General features: G+C 26.3%; 1 protein-coding gene across 1 annotated transcript; it reads left to right on the top strand.

Annotated features, from left to right (window-relative positions):
- Positions 1–449: 449 nt before the first annotated feature.
- On the top strand, positions 450–21,876 carry LOC135930554 (sodium/potassium-transporting ATPase subunit alpha-B-like). Its single transcript, XM_065467370.1, has 22 exons — positions 450–544; positions 659–749; positions 2,331–2,495; positions 2,609–2,668; positions 3,711–3,914; positions 3,987–4,100; positions 5,238–5,372; positions 6,249–6,366; positions 8,664–8,932; positions 9,491–9,686; positions 12,459–12,570; positions 12,676–12,808; positions 12,932–13,294; positions 13,874–14,010; positions 14,139–14,356; positions 16,440–16,541; positions 16,769–16,923; positions 18,956–19,050; positions 19,663–19,837; positions 20,037–20,167; positions 20,232–20,333; positions 21,557–21,876. Exons 2-22 carry the CDS (start codon positions 744–746, stop codon positions 21,675–21,677), a joined length of 3,111 nt encoding a protein of 1,036 aa, XP_065323442.1. The 5' UTR covers positions 450–544; positions 659–743; the 3' UTR covers positions 21,678–21,876.
- Positions 21,877–23,215: the final 1,339 nt, after the last annotated feature.

Genomic DNA, 23,215 nt, shown 5'->3' with positions numbered 1-23,215 from the left:
TGGTTACATTAGTACGAAGTTTGATGGCCATTATCTGTTAAAGAGGTTTATAACATATTATGTCTGCCAAAATGAGGTTTGCTATGAGCAGCTATTTAGCCAGCCCACTCATGCCAGCCTATGTTGAAAACAGCTCCCTCTGGGCTGAACGGCGAGTAGATTTAAAGTAATTAAGGAAGCAGTATTCATTTATCAAACATTAAATTTTTGATTTCAAAACATTGAATATTTTTTATGTCTCAACTTCCACAATTGGGGAAAATATTATCAATAAATTATATTATTAGTAATTTAATTAACATAACTTATTTACATTTAATTAATTTTGTTATAAATATTATTTAAAAAAATAAAAAATTATTGTCATAAAATAATTAAAATTTCATTCTTCCAAATTTTACTTTTTCTAATTTTTCTTAGAATAACCAAAAATTTGCCTAAAAATTATTGAAAATTTATTTGAAATTAATAATTTAAATTAATTATCCTTTTCTTTCGAAAACTATAAAAATGGGTCGATGGTATAAATTGCAAGCAATTTAAGGTTTAAACTTTTTTTAAAAAATGTACAATATTCTCTGCAATATATACACACAAAAATATAATTGATATTCTTTGAAATTCGACAGTATACCATATTGCTAAAATAATTATATAGGAGTGTATGTTCATATCATAGTTCTTACTTAGTATTTTTTTCTTCTTCCCAAATCAAAGGGATTCACTTATTTATTCGCCTAAAAATGATGGTAATAAATATAGCAAATTTTTTAAATAATTATTATTGTTATACTTTATCAAAAGAAATTGAATTAAATAATTTTTTAAGCTATCATAAAATAGGATGCTGAAATTACCAAATTACATGACTGGTTCATAGTGAGGTCCGATCTGACTTGATTTAACAGCTGAGCGATTTTAAAATCTTTGAATGAAATCTATTTTTCTTTATTAAAATCAATAATTTTTAGTTTATTATCATGAATAGAATTCAAATTAATAAAGGAAAAATTGATCTCATAAACAGATTTTAAAAATTGATAAGCTGCTAAATAATATCAGATTCCACATAATTCAGCCTTAAAAGGGAGTTAAATATATTCTCTTTCAAATAAATTTCTAATTGACCATAATGATAATTAATTTAAAGGTAATTATTCCAAGAAAAGCACAATTTTACGATAGATTGATTAAATTTTCAATAAAAGATAACAAACTTTTTACAAATAAAAGACCTTTCTAGCTACTTTTTTTTCGCAGCGTTTTAGTCCTTTAGATATGAGAATTGTTTTTTTAAATATTGTAATAATATTTTATTTTTAATAAGCTGATATTATAGTCGCGTTAATGGCAGCCATTTGCAATACTACTTAGGGAATAATACGGTGATAAAAGTGAAATAAGCCTACTTATAACCCTTCAAATATAACAAAATTGATTCCCGCGAACCCCTTCCCCAGGTCTCCTAATTATATTTTTCCAAGGTAAATTAACTCAACACCCCCCCCCCCCCCCATCCCCCTTTCCTTTATACAAATTAGGGATATTTTAAAGCAATACAATCTATTTTTTTTATAGAAAATTAATTTTTATTATATCTTTTTAATTAAAGATATTGAATTTTTTTTTTTTTTAAATTTGATTTAATTATTTTATATTATTTAATCACTTTAAATGAAGGTTAAAACTAAAAAAAATTTTTTTTTTATACCTTTGAGTTATAAATTTATTTATTTTAAATATAAAAAAAATAATATTTAATGTCAATTTGGGGTTTACGCACGTTGCCTTCTATATAGCCCTTTACAAATAAAAATAATGGAAATAAATATAAATTCTTAAATAATTAACTATTTTTTTTTAAAAAAAAAGTAAAATTTTTGGTTCTACACTCTTTAGTATGAAATCGAATCTTAAAGAGTCCTAATCTAAAAATAGTAAACAGACCTCGTGTTCAAAATCGCTCCATTTGAGCTGATTAATTAAAAACGGCTAAACTCAATATTTAATCCAGAAAAATATTGCCAGATTTCGAATAGGTGTTCAAAGCTTTGTGCCATCTATAAGCAAAATCTTCAGGTTTGCGTAATATTTTTCTGGATAAAATACTTAGTTAGCCATTTTTAAAAATCGGCTCAAATGGAGCGATTTTGCAACACTAAACAGACCCAGATATTATATTTACATATTTACGATTTTTAAAATAAAATATGAATTTCTTTCCCATGTTTCTTACCAAAAAAAATCTGCATTGAAATATTTAGCTACAATATATTTATATTATATTATATTTACCAAAATAAAATGCCTACAAACGATGAATAAAAAAGCAAAGATTATCAAAAAATTATGACTTAGTTCCCAATTCTGATCCATTATCATTTCCGAAATATGATTCAGCTGATACGGTCAAAATCAAGAAAAGTTGGATGCCCTGGAAAAAGGAAAAGAGGGGGTATAAAGAATTGGAAGATCTCAAAAAGGAGGTCGAAACGGTAAAGGAATTTAAAATATTTTTTATTATTTATTTTAAAACAAAGGAGAGGAGGGGATAGAAAAAAAAAGCAATGAAATGAAAAACTATATTAATGTGGTTTTTAATTTTTAGGACGAACATATAATTCCGCTACAAGAATTGTACAAACGTTTAGGGGCAGACCCCGAAAAAGTTATTTGCAAATATAAATAAAAATATGCTTCATTTATCTACATATTGGGAAATTTTTTTTTTTAAATTGACCCCAAGGTTCAGAATTAAACACATTATGCACCTTGATAGTCAATATGTTATTAGAGGCAATATTCTTCAGGTATATTAATTCAATTATACAAAATTGTAGATTTATTTTTTTTTTTTTAGTATTGAACCATATCTTTACTTTTTGTATTACCACTATTTATTTTTCTTATATTGATATTATTCCAGTTTATCAGGTGGGTCATCTAAGGCTGAATACTCACTGAATTGGGATATATTGCGAATTTGAGGGACGGAATTTAACTGATTGAATTTATGAAATCTTATAATAATATCTATATCGATATCATTCTTTTTTTCTTTCTCTCTAATACTAATTTTATCATAAATTCCGCTATTCATATTAATAGAAAAACTCGTGTATTAAATTTGTAGCTTTTACGTGATGGTTATACCTTCTTAGAGCTTTAGTCATATTCCTTTTATCAGTAAAACCTTTAAAAAATAGATAATTTTTAATATAAAATTTAATTGATAAAAATTTTTTCAAATAATATGAGAAAAAGCAAAATATTTTATAAACATGATTAGCTGGTAGATCGCATCGTCTCGTATCTATAAATTTAGCCACATATTTGAATCTACAAAAAAAGTATAATCTATATTCTTTCGGGTTAACTTCACAATGGAAACCGCCTAGTCAACGAGATGTATGCATTTTCTACTTGCATCTAATATAAAATTATTTTTTTGCAGAAATTTATCTTTATTCATAAATATTTGTAACTAACAGTAGCTATCTCACTTAAAGGAATAAATAATCTGAAACTACATCTGGTTTAGCTCATAATTCTATTATGTAAAATTAAGTAAATATTTGGGCCCCGTCGCAAAACTGTTATATTCAATTTTACACGAGACATTAAGAAATGTATTGATCTACGCTTTTTAATAAATATTATTATAAATATTACCTCTTTTCATTTACACATATTTCTTTTCATATCTGCAGGGTCTAAGTACAGAGACCGCTAACTATATATTAACCAGAGACGGACCTAACGCTTTAACTCCTCCATCCCAAACCCCAGAATGGGTAAAATTCGCTAAGCAATTATTCGGAGGGTTCAATGCACTTTTGTGGATAGGGGCCATTCTTTGCTTCCTGGCCTATGGGATCCATTCTGCCAGATATAGAAATGTTTCCAGGGATAACGTAAAAAAATATACCTATATCCAAAATCATCCATATTTTTATAAAAATTTTTATTATTGTTAATCTCAACAGTTATATTTGGGAGTTGCGCTAATGAGCGTTGTCATAATTACTGGTATATTTTCGTATTACCAAGAGTCCAAAAGTTCTCGTATTATGGAGTCCTTCGCTAAAATGATTCCGCAGGTAATGGATTGTGTTTTTTTGTCTCTTTTTAATTTGTTAAAATTATTTGTCACATTATTGTTATATTAATTAATTAGATCGAGATAAAAATCCCAGCTTATTTAGAGAAAAATATTTAATAAAAACTACCTCAAATTTAAATTTATTTTTTGACTTTCACTATTCCAGTCAAATAGGGCTATTTTTATTTAAAAACTCTAAATATTGGCTTTACCCAATGAATAACATTACTCATTATAATATCAATATGGTAAAATAATTATGTAAGGGACGATATTATATCATATAATATAAAGAGGATTCTTACATTCCATGGTGGGAGGCACTAAAATTGGGAAGAGCGGAAGTAGGGGTAATAGTAGCAAATAGTATTCATGTTTGATAAAACCAGCTGTTGTTTACAATGTGTAATCACCGGGGAGCGGGCAAAATCTAAGTTATGAAAACGGAACTATCCTTTTCTTAAAATTTATAGGAATAGCTAAAATCCGGGGCCCCAACACAGATGTGCATCTAGCTGAAACTTTATTTATAAATGTTATTCAATAAAAATGATGTTTTATGCTTATAAATAATTCACTTATTCTTGACCCCCCCCCCTCTTCATCATCAAAATAATCATACATAGTCAATATTATTCATATAAAACTTATTTCTGGATAATTTTTTATTATTTTCTTAATGTAATTTTACAGGGTTAAATATTCTATCAGCAACTATTCATGCTAAATGATAAACTAGAATAATGTACTCATTGTAAATGAGTGTTTAGAATCACTTTATTCGATAATTGGTAGTAGAGTATTGATAATATAATCTATTCTTTTTAAAATATATGAAGGGTACAATTACAATTAAAAACGTGTAATGAATTTTATTGTCGCATAAGGCAGTGAATTATAGGGAGGTGTAGGTTTTAGAGGAGAGTTTGCTTCCAGTGAATATCCTGACATGTAGACGCTGAACTAACGTGCTAATAAGAATATATTAACTATATCAAAACTTAAAGATCAATTAAAATGTAACTGGGTTATTTATCCGAGAAGGCTATTGTGAGATTCTTGTTAATTGGTTTATAGGGTTAATATATATGCCACTGATATTTTAAATATTATTTAAAATTATTATATTCTATAGCATGCAATGGTGTGGAGAAACGGTGTTAAGACGGAGCATAAAGTTGAAGACTTGGTAGTTGGAGACATCGTTGATGTACAATTTGGCGATAGAGTGCCTGCTGATTTACGCATTATAAAATCACACTGTTTCAAGGTTTGACAAAAGATTGATTTAAATATGTATATAAATATATTTGTTAAAAGATATCTTTTAAATGTATTTATATACAAATATAGGAATATGGTTTAGATAGATAAATGTTTTAGAAAATATTTAAACCTAGATACATAGCCTCTGAAGCTCGTAATATATTTAGATAAAGATACAATTTTTTTAAGATACAAATAAAATACATTTTTTTTATAATAATTAGTACTCTCCAATTTTGATTGGCAGTTTTTAAAAAACAGAAAAATTAAGATTTGAGTAAAATAATATTATACCTAAGCTTTAAGATTTGGATAAAAGAGAGCCAATCTTTCTGCACTATATGTTAATTTTCTAGGCTTAGGTAATATTCTTAGTATTAAAACCTGATTAAAAACGCCTATATATAGGCTTCCAACAACACTCATTATAATCATGGCAGGTGCATAATGTCAAATTTGAAAATAATTTGTTAAAATCAAATTTTTAATAGAACCAATTATTTTTTTTTTATAATTTTAGTCTAATTGTTTAAAAAAATTTCTATTTTGTATATTATTGTTTCTTCTACAACGGTATCACTAATATTGAATACCGAAAAATTTATAATCAATAAGAATATTATTAACACCATTGCCTAATATTCTCAATACATTGTGTAAAATGAAACTTTTTTGTTGGAAAAAATAACCCTCGAAATCATTTTAATTAATATGAAACCGAAAATTAAGATTAGATTTAGGAATTTTATGTATAATAAAAACGTAAATTAAAATTGCATTAAAATTTATCTATTAAATGCATATTATAGATATAGCTAAAAATATATTATGTAAAAATGTTTTTTACTCTAACAACTCTATTTGATATACAATTAAACAGATCGATAATTCATCATTAACTGGTGAGAGTGAGCCTCAATCTCGTTCATCTGATACTACCAGCGAGAATCCACTAGAAACAAAAAATTTAGCATTTTTTTCAACCAACGCAGTCGAAGGTTTCATTTTATTTTTTTTATATAAAAATAACTTTAGATTATTTACTAAGCAAAATTTACTTATAGTTCCAAAGGTTATGCAAACATTTTTTTGTGATTATTTGATTGTATTGTAGCATAACTATTAGTCTCTTATTTTATAAATTCTAATTTAAAGAAAATGCATTTAAAACTTAATTATATAATATATATTTATTAAAAATGTTTTTTTCTCAAAGTCAAATATATTAAAATAATTAAAATAAATAGTATAGAATATAAAATCATGTAACCTCACCCCCCCCTCCTGGTAATCTGGTTTTATTCTTTGAAATCTGATATGGAGCTATTTAAATCATTATGTGTGCTTGGGACAAGTGCTTACTTGTCCCAGGAAACGGCTACTTTAAAATAATTATACCAAACTCTTAAGGCTACCACTAGTACAATATTCAATATAGCAAGATATTACATTTTGTTTATAACTAGACCTGTGCGCCGACGAAATATTGGCGGCCAACGCAATTTTTAAAAAATCTCATCTACTGCCGGCGGTGCGCCGATTTTTAGCCGCCGTCAATAAAATCGGCGTAAATCGGCGCATATATAAATTTTTATAAGATAAAATTTTTATTGCTTATTAATTTTAAAAAAAACAAATTTATATACACTATTCTACAGATATCTCGGCATATTTTTTAATATTCATTTAATAGAAAACTTATTATATCCAAAATCTATTTCGTAATTTTATAATTATCATGTATAAAAATTATTTTATTAAAATTTTTGGGACATAATGATGATTTCCTTGAATTTAACGTCAATCCAGCGGTAGACAAAACTATTTCACTAGTGGTAGTCGCCGGAATGCAAAGAATTTTTTTGTCGAGCCTGGGAAAGATTGGGAAGTTCACTCTTCTTTTCTCTCCAAAAATTTAGAACGTCCATATCTTGTGATTGTCGTTTTTCAAGAAAACTGTGGCCTTCTTGTTCTAAGTCACCTAACTTGGAATTAAAATTTATATTTGTTGAATGTTTACTTGCCAATTTTGTCAAATAACTTGAATTTAATAATTCATCTTCATCCTCATTAGATATATTTACTACCTCATTATCATCATTCTCTATAAGTTTAAGATGTTTTATTATAAATTGTGAAGCTGAGCAATTTTTCTCTATTAAATATTGACACAATTGTCAATTTTTAAAATCTTGGATCTAAAAGAGAAGCCAATACCTAGATAATTTTAAATAAAAAATATACTTATATAATATTACTTGCAGATTACAAACCGGAACGCAAGTTTTTTTAGCATATTTTCCTTAAGTGAAATAATTTCAGAACTAACACTATCATTTATTATTAAATGTGTTTCAATTTCACTTCTAGTAGGCCCTTTTTGTACAGAAAGAAATTCGACAGTTTCTTTAAATTTTGAAAGAAATGCTAATAGTTCTTCTACCAGATCAGATTTATAATTTGATAATTTGAGAAAGTGCTTCACAATTCTTTTAAAAACATTATTAATTAAATTTTTATTTAATCCAGATATGCTTTCTAGCATAATTAATATACTATGCCAACGTGTTGGGATATTTAATTTTAAGATTTTCATATGCGACGAATTATTCTTATTATTATCATTGGAATTGCCAATTTGAAAACGGGTATCCGGGTATGGATCAATGCTGTCAAGATCTAACATGTCTGATGTTAAATATATTGTACTTAGGCATTTTCTTTGATATTCCTCAAAATCTAATTCAACCTCTGCAGTTTTATATCTTAGAGCAGTAATAATTTCTCTAATTCTTTTGCAAAAAATTTCCAGAATATAGATTTTTTGATACTAAAATTATTTAAATTATTAAAATAGATGCATCCATTTTAAAAATATGTAAAATTATGGCAAATTTTGGAATTTTAGATTTTTGATTGATTGAATTCTATAATGACGTCAATATAATTAATTTTAAAATAGTAGAAAATAAAAATTCATCAAAATCCTGATTGACATTAAAAAATTACAAAGTGATGTTGACCAATTATTAGAATATAAAGGTATAAATAAATTTCTGCGCCGGTCGTGCGCCGCCGATACAAAAATCGGCGGCGCGCCGGATTGATTTTCTTAAACGGTGGCGTTTTCGGCGTAACCAAAAAAGGTTGGCGGCCGGCCCAGGTCTATATATAACTAATTTATTAATTATTGCAAAATTCACTTTTTTTTAAATTGCATATTAATAGCATAAAACAAATCTTAGTACATATTTTTCTAAAATAAAATTTGTATATACTATTATCACCTCCACAGGAACGTCAACAGGAGTTGTGATACACACAGGTGATAGGACCGTAATGGGTAGGATTGCAAATCTTGCTGCAGGTCCTGAATCAGGAAACACCCCGATTAATAAAGAAATCAAACATTTTATTAACATCATAACTGTGGTCGCCGTATTTTTGGGATTCACTTTCTTAGTGATCTCCCTCCTAATGAGACACTACTGGTTAGACGGGGTCATATTTTTGATAGGTATCATCGTGGCTAATGTACCGGAGGGCTTGCCCGCTACAATCACGGTAACTTTTTCACTTAAAATTTTTATTATAGAATAATGCATGATATTTGATATTTGATAACCACTAAATAGCAATATTTAAAGTGTCTCTATAAGCATAGTAAAAAAATAAAATTTTTAATGTTCTATGTAATCTTTGTATAGAGTTCATTCGATTTTATCTAAGCACTTTTTTTAATACTATTCATTTTTCAACCAAAAGTTTCAATTCTCTTTTGGCTCTTTCTTTCATCTTTTTACATTTAAACCTTCCTATTCAGATTCATTTAGTATATCTACAGAATGCTTTGGCTCTCCTTCCTTATAGTCCTAGGAATCCTGTGACATGCATGATACTAAATGATGGAGATAAATAATATATACACTTTCAATATTTAATCTTTCTTTTATAATTAAAATATCTTTTTGGTTCTCTTTGAACGTTTTAATAATGGAATACACATATAACTATAATCTGATGATCAAAATAAAAATTCAATTAGCGGTGATTTATTTTATGTACATCACATTTTATGGCTAATTAAGGAGGAGGTGTCATTACTTTTTCTTAATCACACAGGTATGCCTAACTTTAACATCTAAACGAATGAACGCTAAAAATTGTTTAGTCAAAAATCTCGAGGCCGTTGAAACCCTAGGCTCAACGTCTACCATATGCTCAGATAAAACTGGCACTTTGACCCAAAATAGGATGAGTGTAGCTCATATGTGGTATGATGACAAAGTTTGGGAAGTCGACACCTCCGAAAATCAAGGTGGTAAATTTATAAAAAGTATTTTGTTAGCAATCCTTAATATTTAGTGCTGTAAAGTAACGTCAAAAAAGGAACGCCATTCGTTACATTCATCTAAAGGTAACGAGTAACGGTAACGAGTTTCTTTTTTTGAGTAATGGTAACGCAAAACGTTCCTTTACTAGTTACTTTATTATTTTTTCTTAAAAAATATCAATAAAAAGAAAAACATATATTATTGTATTATAAAATTACTATTATTTATTTTTTAATTATTAATTTTAATAATTAAAGCCGAATTTTAATTCATATCAACCACTTCCAACATTTTTTTTTTAATTCTCTATGTTAAATTATCAGTCGAAATTAATATTCACAAAATTCAAAGTAAATATAATGATATTATTAATTAATTTATAATTTATTTTAAAAGAATATTATGTCCATAGTACTTACTTCTTCAGATGAAGAAGATTTAATCCTTCCCTGGCCCCAATTTGAATTATATTCTAAACCAATTAAGAAAATTAATGGTACCAAGTCTACACTTTGTAAATGTAAATTATGTCCCAACGCAAATATTTCAACGTCAATATCAAGTAGCTCAAACTTAAAAAAACATTTGAAGGTAAAGAATGAATTAATATATAATTATTTTAAACATATAAAAACTTAATCATAAAATGATTTTAAAAAAATTTATTTAAATATATAGATTATATTAATAAAATACTATATATATAGCATCTTATTATTTAACCATGTATTTATTTTAATGATAGTACACAATAAAATAAATTTGAAATGTATAAATTTTATACAGATTATTATATTAAAAATTTATTATACATAAATATTTTTTAAAAAATAAGATTACAATAAAATTTAAGTATTCTTGTTACTTTTAATGGTATTTAAAAAAATATATATAATTTAGCAATTATATTTATAACTAATACAAATTAGTATATTATCAAAATATAAATAACTTTTTTTGCAAATGCAATACCTTTATAAAAAACATATAAATATTATAACTAAGAATTTATTATAATTAGGTTTTGCATATAAAAATTTTAATTCTAAAACATATTATAATCATATTGTAATTTTATTATAATGCTAGAAATTATTTAAAAGCCCTCAAGTAAAAAAATTATATAATATATTTATTAAAAATTTATTAGAGCATATGAACAAGGAGAAGAAACGGATGATGAAATAGTTCCTCTGCCATTATTTGATCTATTTGAAGATCATATTAATGATAGTATTGTATACTTACCTAAGCATCATTCCTGTTCAGCACACATTTTAAATCTTATGTATTGACACTGAAAAGGCACTCAACGATGTTCATTATAAAACCATTTCAAAAATTACATATTCTAAATGTAAGATTTTGTGGAATAAACATGGGCAATCTTCTAACTGTGCAGCCATTTTTAAGGAAAATATGGGAAGATATTTGATTAAATCATAAGAAGATGGAATTCTTTCTATAACTCTGTAAAATTAATAAATAATCTTATTAAGGTGACTTACCAAAAATTTGATGAATCTTGCGACAAATCTGGATTACAGAGATTTTCAGATAACGACAAGTCGTTCATAGATGAATATTGTATGGTTAGTGTTAATTAAAATATGATATGTATATATATGATTTTATAGGTTATGGAACCGATAGCTACGGCTCTTTCAATTTTAGAGAGAGAAGAAAATATACATTTAAGATATCTCACTCCCATTATATAAGCATTATAATATCAAAACTTAAAAAATTGGCTATAAATAATTTGAAGTTTTGTAAGCCGCTTAATGATTCAATCCTGGAAGCCATAGATAAAAGGTATACAGTTCAAATATTGCTTATAATTTAATTTTGACTATCATATTTTCAATGGATTCAAACACATCTATGATGATGATTATATACTATCGGCAATAATTCACCCACTATTTAAAATGGATTGGCCCTGGATAAAATTAGAGGTCAATAAAGGAAGAATGCTGGAACTTATTTCCAGTTTGAGAAAAGATATTGATAAAGAAAGAACAGGCTTGATTCCTTTATCCAACACACATTAGAATATTTTCAGATAATGATAAATTATTTTTGATGAGGAAATGAATGAAGATCTCTTTGAAAATTATCTTTCAAGCTTTTTTCAAAATAAAGATATTTCCTTAAATATTTTTAATAAATTCCCCGAATTGAAATTTTTGTTTATTAAATTTAACATCACTCTCCCATCCTCTGCGCCAATTGAACGTGTGTTTAGCACGGCGAAAGGTGTGTTGAGTACTAAGCGCTCATGTTTTTCTGATCAAAATTGTAAAAATCAATTGTTAAAAATAAATAAAAAATTGTTACATAAAGATGTTATCTTATAATATATTATTTTTTATTCATATTATAATTATATATGAAAATTTTATTATAAAAAGATCTTATCCTTTATGTTCTTTTTGTATAGTTTTATTTTATTATATATTGTTGGAAAAAATTAATATTTTTTTGCATTATATATAACATTTAATTTTTTTAAGTAACGAGTAGCCCGTTACTTTATTGAAAGGTAACGTGCGTTCCTTTTGCAAAATTGTAACGAGTAACGGTAACGCGCTCCATTTTTCAGATGTAACGGTAACGCGTTTTTTGTAGTAACGTTTACAGCACTATTAATATTCAAAGATTGTTGTTTTGTTAAAAATACATAAAATTGTTAAAAAATCGAATTATTATACTATTAATGCGGAGGCAATAATAAATGTAATGAATACTAAAAGTGGTAAAGAATCGAAACAAAAATAAAACGTGGGAGGAACTTATGCGAATAGCCGCCTTGTGCAACAGGGCTTACTTCAAAGCTAACCAGGATAATGTGCCAATTATGAAAAGGTCTGCCAGGAAGCGATAAATATTTCTTATATATTTAGGGGTTTTTTCTCCTATCTTTGGGACCGGCATCAAATTATCTTTAAAATATATGTATTTACTATTTAGGGAATTTATAGGAGATGCATCTGAATCGGCTTTGCTTAAGTGCGTTGAATTGACATATGGGAACGTTGAAGAGCTGAGGAAAATTTACAAAAAGCTTGTGGAAATTCCTTTCAATTCTAACAATAAATACCAAGTAGGATTAATAAATATTCTGCATTTATATGTGAATATTTTGTAAAAATGCCTTTTCTAAAAAAAATTTCTTCTATTTATTACCTTATCTTTCATATTGCTTATTACCTTAAAATTTCTAAAGGTTTCAATCCACGAATCTCCTAACGATCCTAGACATTTGTTAGTAATGAAGGGTGCTCCGGAGTGTATTTTGAAGAGGTGCACCACCATATTGATTGATGGGAAAGAAGCACTAATAACGGATAAGGTAAGGGAAGATTACAATATGGCCTACATGGAACTGGGTGGGGTGGGCGAAAGAGTGCTGGGATTTTGCGATTTTTGGTTGCCGATTGATCAATTTCCTAAAGGATTTCCTTTCAACACTGACAATGTAAATTTTCCTCTTGAAGGTTTTAGATTTGTAGGCCTCATGGCTCTTATAGACCCCCCTCGAGCTGCGGTTCCTGATGCGGTAGCTAAATGTCGCAGCGCTGGAATCAGGGTATATAAATAGTGTTCGAGTAAATAAATAATATATAAACTTATATAATATCATTCTTAAGCTTTGAAAGTCATCATTCTATTTGTGAGTCTCAATTCAATCAATTATAATCTAATATATAGGAGTCCCTCTAGGTCCCCTAAAAAATGTATAAATTTTTAGTTAAATATCTCTTTTTTCAAATTTTATAATAGAAATATCCTCCATTCTTTGATAATTTTGGATATAACATCATAATTTTTGTTTAATAAAATAATTGTATTACAATTTAACTATAACAATTTATTCCTAATAAGAAATATCATAAACTGTTTTTATATTATTCCCTATTTTTGATTAACAGTAGTAGGAATATAGATTTGATTCTTGAATCTTGAATAATAGTTTACATAATAGCCAATTTGTAATGTTTGACAAAGTCACATTGTGCCATTGGAGTTTAGATAAAACACTGTGAGATAACATTATCAGAAAGATAGTAGTAATGTTTGTAGAACATAATTCATTATAATATTGTTTAAAATCAATAAAATGGCGAATAAATAATTTTATGCAAAATTATACATTTGTTCCCTAAAGGTTATAATGGTGACGGGAGACCACCCGATAACGGCGAAAGCCATAGCAAAACAAGTTGGTATAATATCGGAAGACAGTGATACTATCGAAGATATATCCGCTCGTTTGAAAATTCCAGTGGGCGAAATCAATCCCCGGTTTGCTTATAGTTTTTTTTCCCTCGATAGCTTGATACCTAATCAAATTAGTTTTTCTTTCTTTCAAAGATAACCACATTAAATATTTGAATGAATTCGAAAAATTTATATATTGTATTTTTTTAAAGCGATGCTAAGGCTTGTGTGGTTCATGGAGGAGAGCTGAAAAATATGAGCCCAAAAGATTTGGATGGAATTTTGAAATGGCATCCCGAGCTTGTTTTTGCCCGCACATCCCCACAACAAAAACTCATAATAGTGGAAGGGTGTCAGAGACAAGGAGCTATAGTAGCTGTAACTGGGGATGGAGTCAACGATTCTCCTGCTCTCAAGAAAGCGGACATAGGTTTTTTTATTTACAATATATTATTATTAATTTTAGTTTATTTCCTACACTTTTGTTTAAATTTCTATGGTTTGGTTGTAAAATAATTCATTTACTATTTCCCTTAAAGTAACCTTATATGCTTCATTATACCTCTTAAAATAAAATCATATTCATATAGTAATGGTGAATTTCATATCAAATCAACAAAAAAAAGTCGAATTTTCAACCCGACCCCCTTCAATTTTTCTTAAATTTTGTATACATAACTAAGAAAAAAATGAAATTTTACCTTCCAACACTGTTTACCCGCTAAGATATGGCCGTTTAAAGCGCGGAAAAATGGTACATTTTTGACAAAATGCACCTCATTTATTTTCAAATATCTCGAGAAATAATTTTGTTAAAAAAATAATTAAATTTTTATTTTGTAGCTTAATAAAAGTTCTTTAAAATGACATAAAAATAAAATTGATGGACATTTTATTAATATCGAAAGCCGGATGTGTAAAACCGGAAATGGTCATAGAAAAAAAGGTATTTATTTTTTCAAATTTTTTTTTCTGTAGATAGGTATCACACTGCTTTATATTTGTACAAAATCCTAGACTGGGATGAACATGGGTTTAGGAGTTATCACTCTTTATATGGCTTAAATTGAACAAATTTAACATTAATATCATCATATTTTAATTTAATGAATATTAATGAAATAATGATAATTTAAAAATTATGTCTAAATGATAGGCCCTTACTTTTTTTTATCTTTATCAAAATTTTTGAGAAGTGGCTGGAATAATGAGCTTTGTTTAACATTTTAGTTAAATTTTGTCTCGAAGTTACTTGACAAAATAATTCTAAACATATTTATAACTTTATTTGCCTCAAATTGCATTACATATAATACAATCAAAAATTTATAATTAAAATATATCATATATTATAATCATCCAAGAAATTTTAATAAATTATGACCTTTGTTTTCGTCAGTGGAATAAAAGATTGGAACTTTGTGTTCCAGAAATTCTCTTTGCTCACAAAAATGAACATAGAAAGTCATCTATTAAAATTTCTTGGATAATTATAATATATGATATATTTTATTTATAAATTTTTGATTGTATTATATGTAATGCAATTTGAGGCAAATAAAGTTATAAATATGTTTAGAATTATTTTTTCAAGTAACTTCAAGACAAAATTTAACTAAAGTGTTAAACAAAGCTCATTATTCCAGCCACTTCTCAAAAATTGTGATAAAGATAAAAAAAAGTAAGAGCCTGTCATTTAGACATAATTTTTAAATTATCATTATTTCATAACTATTCATTAAATTAAAATATGATGATATTAATGTTAAATTTGTTCAATTTTAGCCATATAAAGAGTGATAACTCCTAAACCCATGTTCATCCCAGTCTAGGATTTTGTACAAATATAAAGCAGTGTGATATCTATCTACAGAAAAAAATTTTGAAAAAAATACCTTTTTTTCTATGGCCATTTCTGGTTTTACACATCCGGTTTTCGATATTAATAAAATGTCCATCATTTTTATTTTTATGTCATTTTAAAGAACTTTTATTAAGCTACAAAATAAAATTTTAATTATTTTTCTAACATAATTATTCCTCGAGATATTTGAAAATAAATGAGGTGCATTTTGTCATAAATGTACCATTTTTCCGCGCTTTAAACGGCCATATCATAGCGGGTAAACAGTGTTGGAAGATAAAAAAAGAATTTTTCTTCTTAGTTATAGTATATACTACCAGTATACAATTTTTAAGAAAAATTGAGGGGGGTCGGGTTGAAACCTTGGTTGATTTGATGTGGAATTCACCGTAATATATGAAATAATGGTTATTAATTATGGTATTTAAAAAAATATATAGTTACTTATTAATTTTTATTATTTTTGAAAATGTTTTTAATAAATTGATTTACAAATATAAAGTTATCGAATTATTTCAAAAATAAACTAATTGATGAATTTCCATAGAAAAAAAATGAATAGTTATAAATTGTTAAAATACAATGATATTACAATGGTACAATTATATTTGTTTGACTATATATGTAATTAATACACTTACTTTAAAAGGAGTTGCTATGGGAATAGCCGGAAGTGATGTTAGTAAGCAAGCAGCCGATATGATTTTACTGGATGACAATTTCGCTTCTATAGTAACTGGGGTTGAAGAAGGTTATTTATGTTTTATCTCGTATATAACTTAAGAATAGTATTCTACGATGAAAATCTGCAAAAGCCCGACTGGTACGCCGGAAGCCTATTCAGAAAAATTAAATTTGGATCGGGATGAGTCAGGTTTAGTATATTTAGAAAGAAAGTCAGGCCGGGCTGAGTCGTTTAAATTTTTGAAACAAAATTGTTATATTTTAATATATTTTCAAGTGTCATAATTTATTTAGGCCGTTTGATATTTGATAATCTCAAAAAGTCTATAGCTTATACATTGACGAGTAAAATACCAGAGATGAGTCCTTTCTTATTTTACATACTCCTCAACATTCCTCTGCCCTTAGGAACCGTTACCATTTTATGCATAGATCTCGAAACTGACATGGTATTTATTTATATGTAATTAAGTTCTATAATCAAATGAGAATTAATCCTTGACTTGGGATGGATTGTTTTTTCTAAATAAAAAATCTTTATTCGAAAGGCTAGTAGACGCCATTTTTGTCAAAATTATCATAGCTCCGAAAATAATGATCATATAAGATCTTACAAAATACCAATAGATATCTTAAACATCTACCTATAAATATATACTGTTATATTTTTAAATATTTAATAATTATTTTTCTAGAAAGGTTTTAGTAAAAGTCATTTTTTGAACCTAGTAGCCCCGAACCCGTGGTTAGTCGGATCATCGATGGGGCTAGTCAAATCAAGTGGTTTATTAGGCTTCTTATTTATAAAAAAATTTTTTGCCAGATTTTAATATATAACTATGATACTATATTTATATAATATTCTATTTACAATTATAACAAATAAAATAACAATTTTTTTTGACAGAGAACCACTCTACATTGAAACCAATCTTCAAAATTATGAAAACTTTTATAATCCTGTTTACATATAATACACACATCTTTTACAATTGTTTATTAATGTTTATATTTATTAATAATAAATTTACTCAAAATTTATCTATTCTATTTATAAATATAATCTCATGTCCAATAAAATGAATTAATTTGAATCATATTATATTGTCAATTATATATATATATAAATATTTGTTTTGTTAGATATAATTAATTTTAAATATATTGATATTATTAACAGGCTAAAATTTATATTCTAAAATGTTCATATCTAATAAAATGTATTTATTTGAATCATATTATATTGTCAATTAAAAAAAATATATATATATTATATTTGTTTGCTAGATATATTTAATTTAAATAATTGATCTTATTATCAGGCTAAAATTTATATATGCAATATATATAATATCATGGAGATTTTAGTTTGCAAGATATTTATTTAGGTCTGATATTATATTAAAATTGAAATGTATTATGAAAAATCAAACACATTAATAAATTTATATAATAATAATTATTTTATATATTACATTTATAAAATATTATATTATCTGTGACAATATATAATATATTATCACAATATGTATATGAAGATTTTAGTTTGCAAGATATTTATTTAGGTCTGATATTATATTAAAATTGAAACGTATTATGAAAAATCTATCACATTAATAAATTTATATAATAATTATTATTTAATATATTACATTTATAAAATATTATATTTTAACCTGTAATAAATGGTATTTTTCTTAATGAGATATCATTTTCATACAGTTTTATAGTTTCTTCACAATCTTTTTTTAGTAAAAATTTTACTATTTTGAATTTTGCATATATATTTGGGTACCATAATAATATAATAAAAATTGACTGATTGCGCGACTAGCCACGATTCTACTAACCTCAATGGTGGTAATATTACTAATTTGATCTTAACATATATTTAAGCATTATATATCAATCTGAAACTTTCACAAATATTAAAATAGATATTTAAGTTTCATATAATGTTCATTTTGTCATGTTTAACCTTTTAATTTTTTAATACAACCTAATAATATTAAGTGAAAATATTGTAATTTTTACGTCTAAACATGTCATAACGGATAATAATTTAAATAGCTAAATATTATAAATTATTTTTATCCCCAATTATGGATATTATAGAATTCTATTTTAGAACTAAATTTCAAATTTTAATTTCTACTGGTTGTAAAAAAAATTCCTTGAACCCACAAACCCCTTGCGCCGACTAGCCCTGGTCTCCCCTACTTGGATATTTGGCAAAAACAGAAATAATTTTTAAACCATCACAGTATTCATTTTTTTTGTTTGTTAACGTTTGATTACATAGACAGAAATTAAAAGTGCTTAAAAGTAAAAAATTTTCAATACAAAATTAAATATATTCCCATAATACTGATAAACCTACAAGTTTTAAAACCAAAGCTCAGGAAATAAACCCTTACTGTATTCATCATGGTATACATATATTATATAAATAATAGAGCTACCCATCTTCTTTATCGATAGGTACCTGCCATATCCCTAGCATACGAAAAATCTGAGAGCGATATCATGAAAAGGAGACCACGTAATCCAAAATACGATCAATTAGTTAATGAAAGGTTTTAAATCACCGTTTTTTTGGTTAATTTAGTTATTAAATAATTTTTATCGAAGTTATAAAATATCCTTATTTCTTTATATATATATATATAACTAATTGATTTCTCTCGATTGTTATTAGAAAAATTATTTGAATCTAAACTGTTACCACTATAAAATTAAATTGTAGGGATTGATAGAAATAGCCGATAGAGATTAGGTTATATTTAAAAGATATAAGGCGAATAATTATTTGTGATAAATACATTTAATTACAAATATAGAAATTATAGAATATGAAAATTACCTAACACAAACACAATAGTAAGTAACAATAAATTATAGAATAATAAAATCATATTATGAATAGATTGAAATTTTAATAAGTAATTGAATTTCAAGAATCACATTGACTACATCATAAGTAGGAATTGGAATTGAATAAATTGTTTTTGATAATTATAAAAAGTTAATATAAATTTTTATATCGGCCCAGACTGAACCAAAAATCAATTGCAAAGACTAAATCAAGCCGAACTGATTCTAAAGGTCAAAACAGTGGCTCAAACCGAGAAAATCGGACAGCTGACCTACATTAGTCAATAAGATTTTAATATATTTCTTTTTTTTAGATTGATAAGTGTCGCCTACGGTCAAGTAGGTATGATCCAAGCTTGTGCAGGGTTTTTCACTTATTTTGTCATTATGGCCGAGAACGGGTTTTTACCCAGAAGACTATTAGGCATCCGAGTAGCTTGGGATTCGGCAGGAGTCAATAATTTGGAGGATTCTTATGGCCAGGAATGGGTAATTATTGTTATACCTTTAATATGGCGAGTTATTTGATTTTAGTTTATGTCCATATAATCTTTTGTTATTATTCAAATATATAATGTTTTATAATTTGAAATCTTAACATTAATGTCCATATATCTTTTACAAGTTCTTCTATTAGGAAAAGCATTTTAAAAAAATGTTTATCTTATATTCATGTACCGCAATGCAGACTTATACGATCAGAAAAATTTTGGAACATACGTGTCATACAGCGTTTTTTGTAGCCATAGTTATTGTGCAATGGGCGGATTTAATTATTTGTAAAACTCGCATGAATTCGTTAATCAAACAAGGAATGACGTAAGCATTTCAATTTAATATTATATATTAAAGAATTTAACATTCTCATAAAACGGATATTTAGAAATTGGGTGCTAAATTTTGCCTTAGTATTTGAAACAGCCGTGGCCGCCTTTTTATGTTACATGCCTGCGATGGATAAAGGGCTCGGAATGTACCCTATCAAGTAACATAATAATCTAACCTTAAATAATTATGCGAAAATTTAGTTTAAATATAAAATTATAAGCATATAATTTTTAACGGCTAATCTAGATCATAAAGAGCAAATAGTTCTCAGTAGATAAATGTCGGAGCGAACAAAATTGAACCTGAACAAAATCGGAACTCATTCTAAATTTTTTTTTACTAACTTAATAAAATTTCAATCTCAAATTTTAAACATTTTTGCATAGAATTATTTTATTTACCTTAAAATAAAGATCATGGCTAAACTTTCTGCAGTATTTTTTTTATGATTATAGTTCTGCCATTTATAATATTTGTAACCTAAGATCTTTTACTAATCTTATTTGATATACAATATATAATATAATGTATTATTATGTGTTAGAGCCTTACATAGACAAGAGCGTCTAAATTTGTGTCTGTTCTACTTTAACTTCTTCGAGCTATAGGTCGAAAAAAATTTTTTTTTGAATCGAGTTGTCAAAAAACTTTGGGCCTGACTGGCGACAAGAAATCTGAAATTTTTATATCGGGCGGGACCTTCAAAGATAACTCTGATATTCAGGACTCTATTAATAATTTAATAATGTGTTTGTGATAATTAATTGCACTTCACATCATATAAAAAGATTCTGATGTCATTTATTACTCATTCATTAACGAACAAATTTTCAAAAATAAAAATTTGAAATAGCTCTTTAATATTTGAAGAATCTGTGAATTGCCGGTATAAGAATTAAGAATGATTTAAAAGTTAAGGGCTAAATCTTCCAAACTTTATAGGTTATGTATTCTATACATAATAAAATATATTTTCGACAAAATCAGATTTTAAAATATTAGTTCAACAAATCATTGTGCTATTTGCTAACTTTCAGGGCCCTCTAAAAGAGAAGGTGGGGAATAACGATGTAATCATGTTATAAAAATCTCAAAAGTTATATTAACTGGATGAGGAGGGGGGGGGGAATATTATATAATTTTGTCATCATAGGAGATGAGGGGGGGGGGGTGAGGACTTTGATTTATTTTAAAATTTGATTTTAACGGAAATGTATCCCAGCAGTTGTAGAATATCCCTATAAATTTAATACATTTTTGGAATATATTACACATTATTGGCTAAAAGGAATATGCGAATAAATTGATTACACATTTCTGACAACATCATATAATACTACACTATAATATATAATATTGATAATGTTATACAAAAAATAGATTTTTCTGGTGGTTACCCGCCCTTCCTTTCAGTGCATTAATATTAATCTATGACGAGGCTAGAAGATATATGATTAGACATCATCGGGGTGGATGGCTTGAAAAAGAAACTTATTACTGATTACGAAAAAGGCAAAATAATCATTTGCAAATCTCAAAATAATTTTTTAATTATTTAGAATTATATTATATTATTTAAAGTATAAAAAGATTATTTATATATATTATTTATTTTAAATGTAAATTTGGTTTGTTTATTAATATTTTTTCTATTGTGTAATCTACCTTTTTTTGTGACGATATATTTTAATGATTCATTTATATGAGTGCAAAATATGAAATCAAGCAAACTTTTTAAAATGAAAAAAATATACATTCTTTGAAACCTAGACTTAAAAAAAATATTAGGTGCCAATATTGTTAAAGATGGTTCAGGTTCCTAAATAAAAATATAAAAGGTCCTAGTTTTATATTTTAACCAGTTCTTAATGTTTCATATTCGGAACTATCTATACCCAGAGCTGGTATAATGGATAATTTTTTAACCCATCAAAAAAATTATTAAAAGGGATTCTGATAGGATTTAACATTCAAGATAATATAAATTTATTTTATTTAATAGATATTACTACATTATCATATATCATATAAAGTGACTATTAATTTAAATTTACAATGAAGTTTTCGTAGTATTTGAATAATAATTATCATTGTATTTCATTTAATCATGTTAAATATCTTTATTAGTAAATATTCATTTTTACAATGATGATGAGTTTCGACGACATTCAGCTATAATGTAATGATTATTTACGTAAATATGATATGATATGGATTATTTTATTTATTTATGATGGAAAGTATTATAATCTCCATATCTTCACAAGAGGTGCTTTACATGCGACTTATAAAAAACAAAATCTAATCAACATTGCTAGGAAGTCAAATACGAATAAAAATTTATTCATACCAGCCAAACAAAATTTTCTTAAACTCGGCATTCAATATTATGAGATATTTGTAAGAATATTGGCCCTTCTGTTGTGATTATTGCCTAATTATTAAGATATCTGAATTTATATGGACATTGAAAGAAATTTTCAACTTGCTAGTCTTTTAACTCGTAAGAAATAATATATTCTTACATGATATTTTTTTTTTCACCTTATTTTTAGATCGGCATTATAATCATTTGTGTCATATTATTAGATGTTTATACTAATTCCACTTTTCAAATTATTTGTAACATCTTTATGATTTTAATGATTAACCATTTCGCTTTAAATGTCTGGATAAGTTAATTTAAACTTTTCTTATCACTTTTATTGATTTAAATTTCAATATTTTTGATTTATTTTACATGTACAGTACTTTTATAACTTTACCTATAAGTAAAGAATTAATTGTATGAGTTTTTAATTTTTAGTTAGAATAATTAATACAACATTAGCTGAATATAAGGACCTAAATCCTAATATTCAGAGATCACTATTTATTTATCTAGTTTCAAAAAATTATTCACTATATAATATAGTCAAAGTTCCATATCTCTAATTATAAAACATGCACAATAATATAAGATATTGTTCCCCTAGTAAACAGAGGTATTAATGATTTGATGAAATTCAAACACCGTCTTCTAAGTTGGAAACTCAATTA

The sequence above is a fragment of the Gordionus sp. m RMFG-2023 genome, chromosome 5 (genome assembly GCF_954871325.1).
Source record: "Gordionus sp. m RMFG-2023 chromosome 5, tfGorSpeb1-WG-v2, whole genome shotgun sequence".
NCBI lineage: Eukaryota > Metazoa > Nematomorpha > Gordioida > Chordodea > Parachordodidae > Gordionus > Gordionus sp. m RMFG-2023.
The sequence above is the reverse complement of the archived record's forward strand: the minus strand, read 5'-3'. Positions and strand labels throughout refer to the sequence as shown.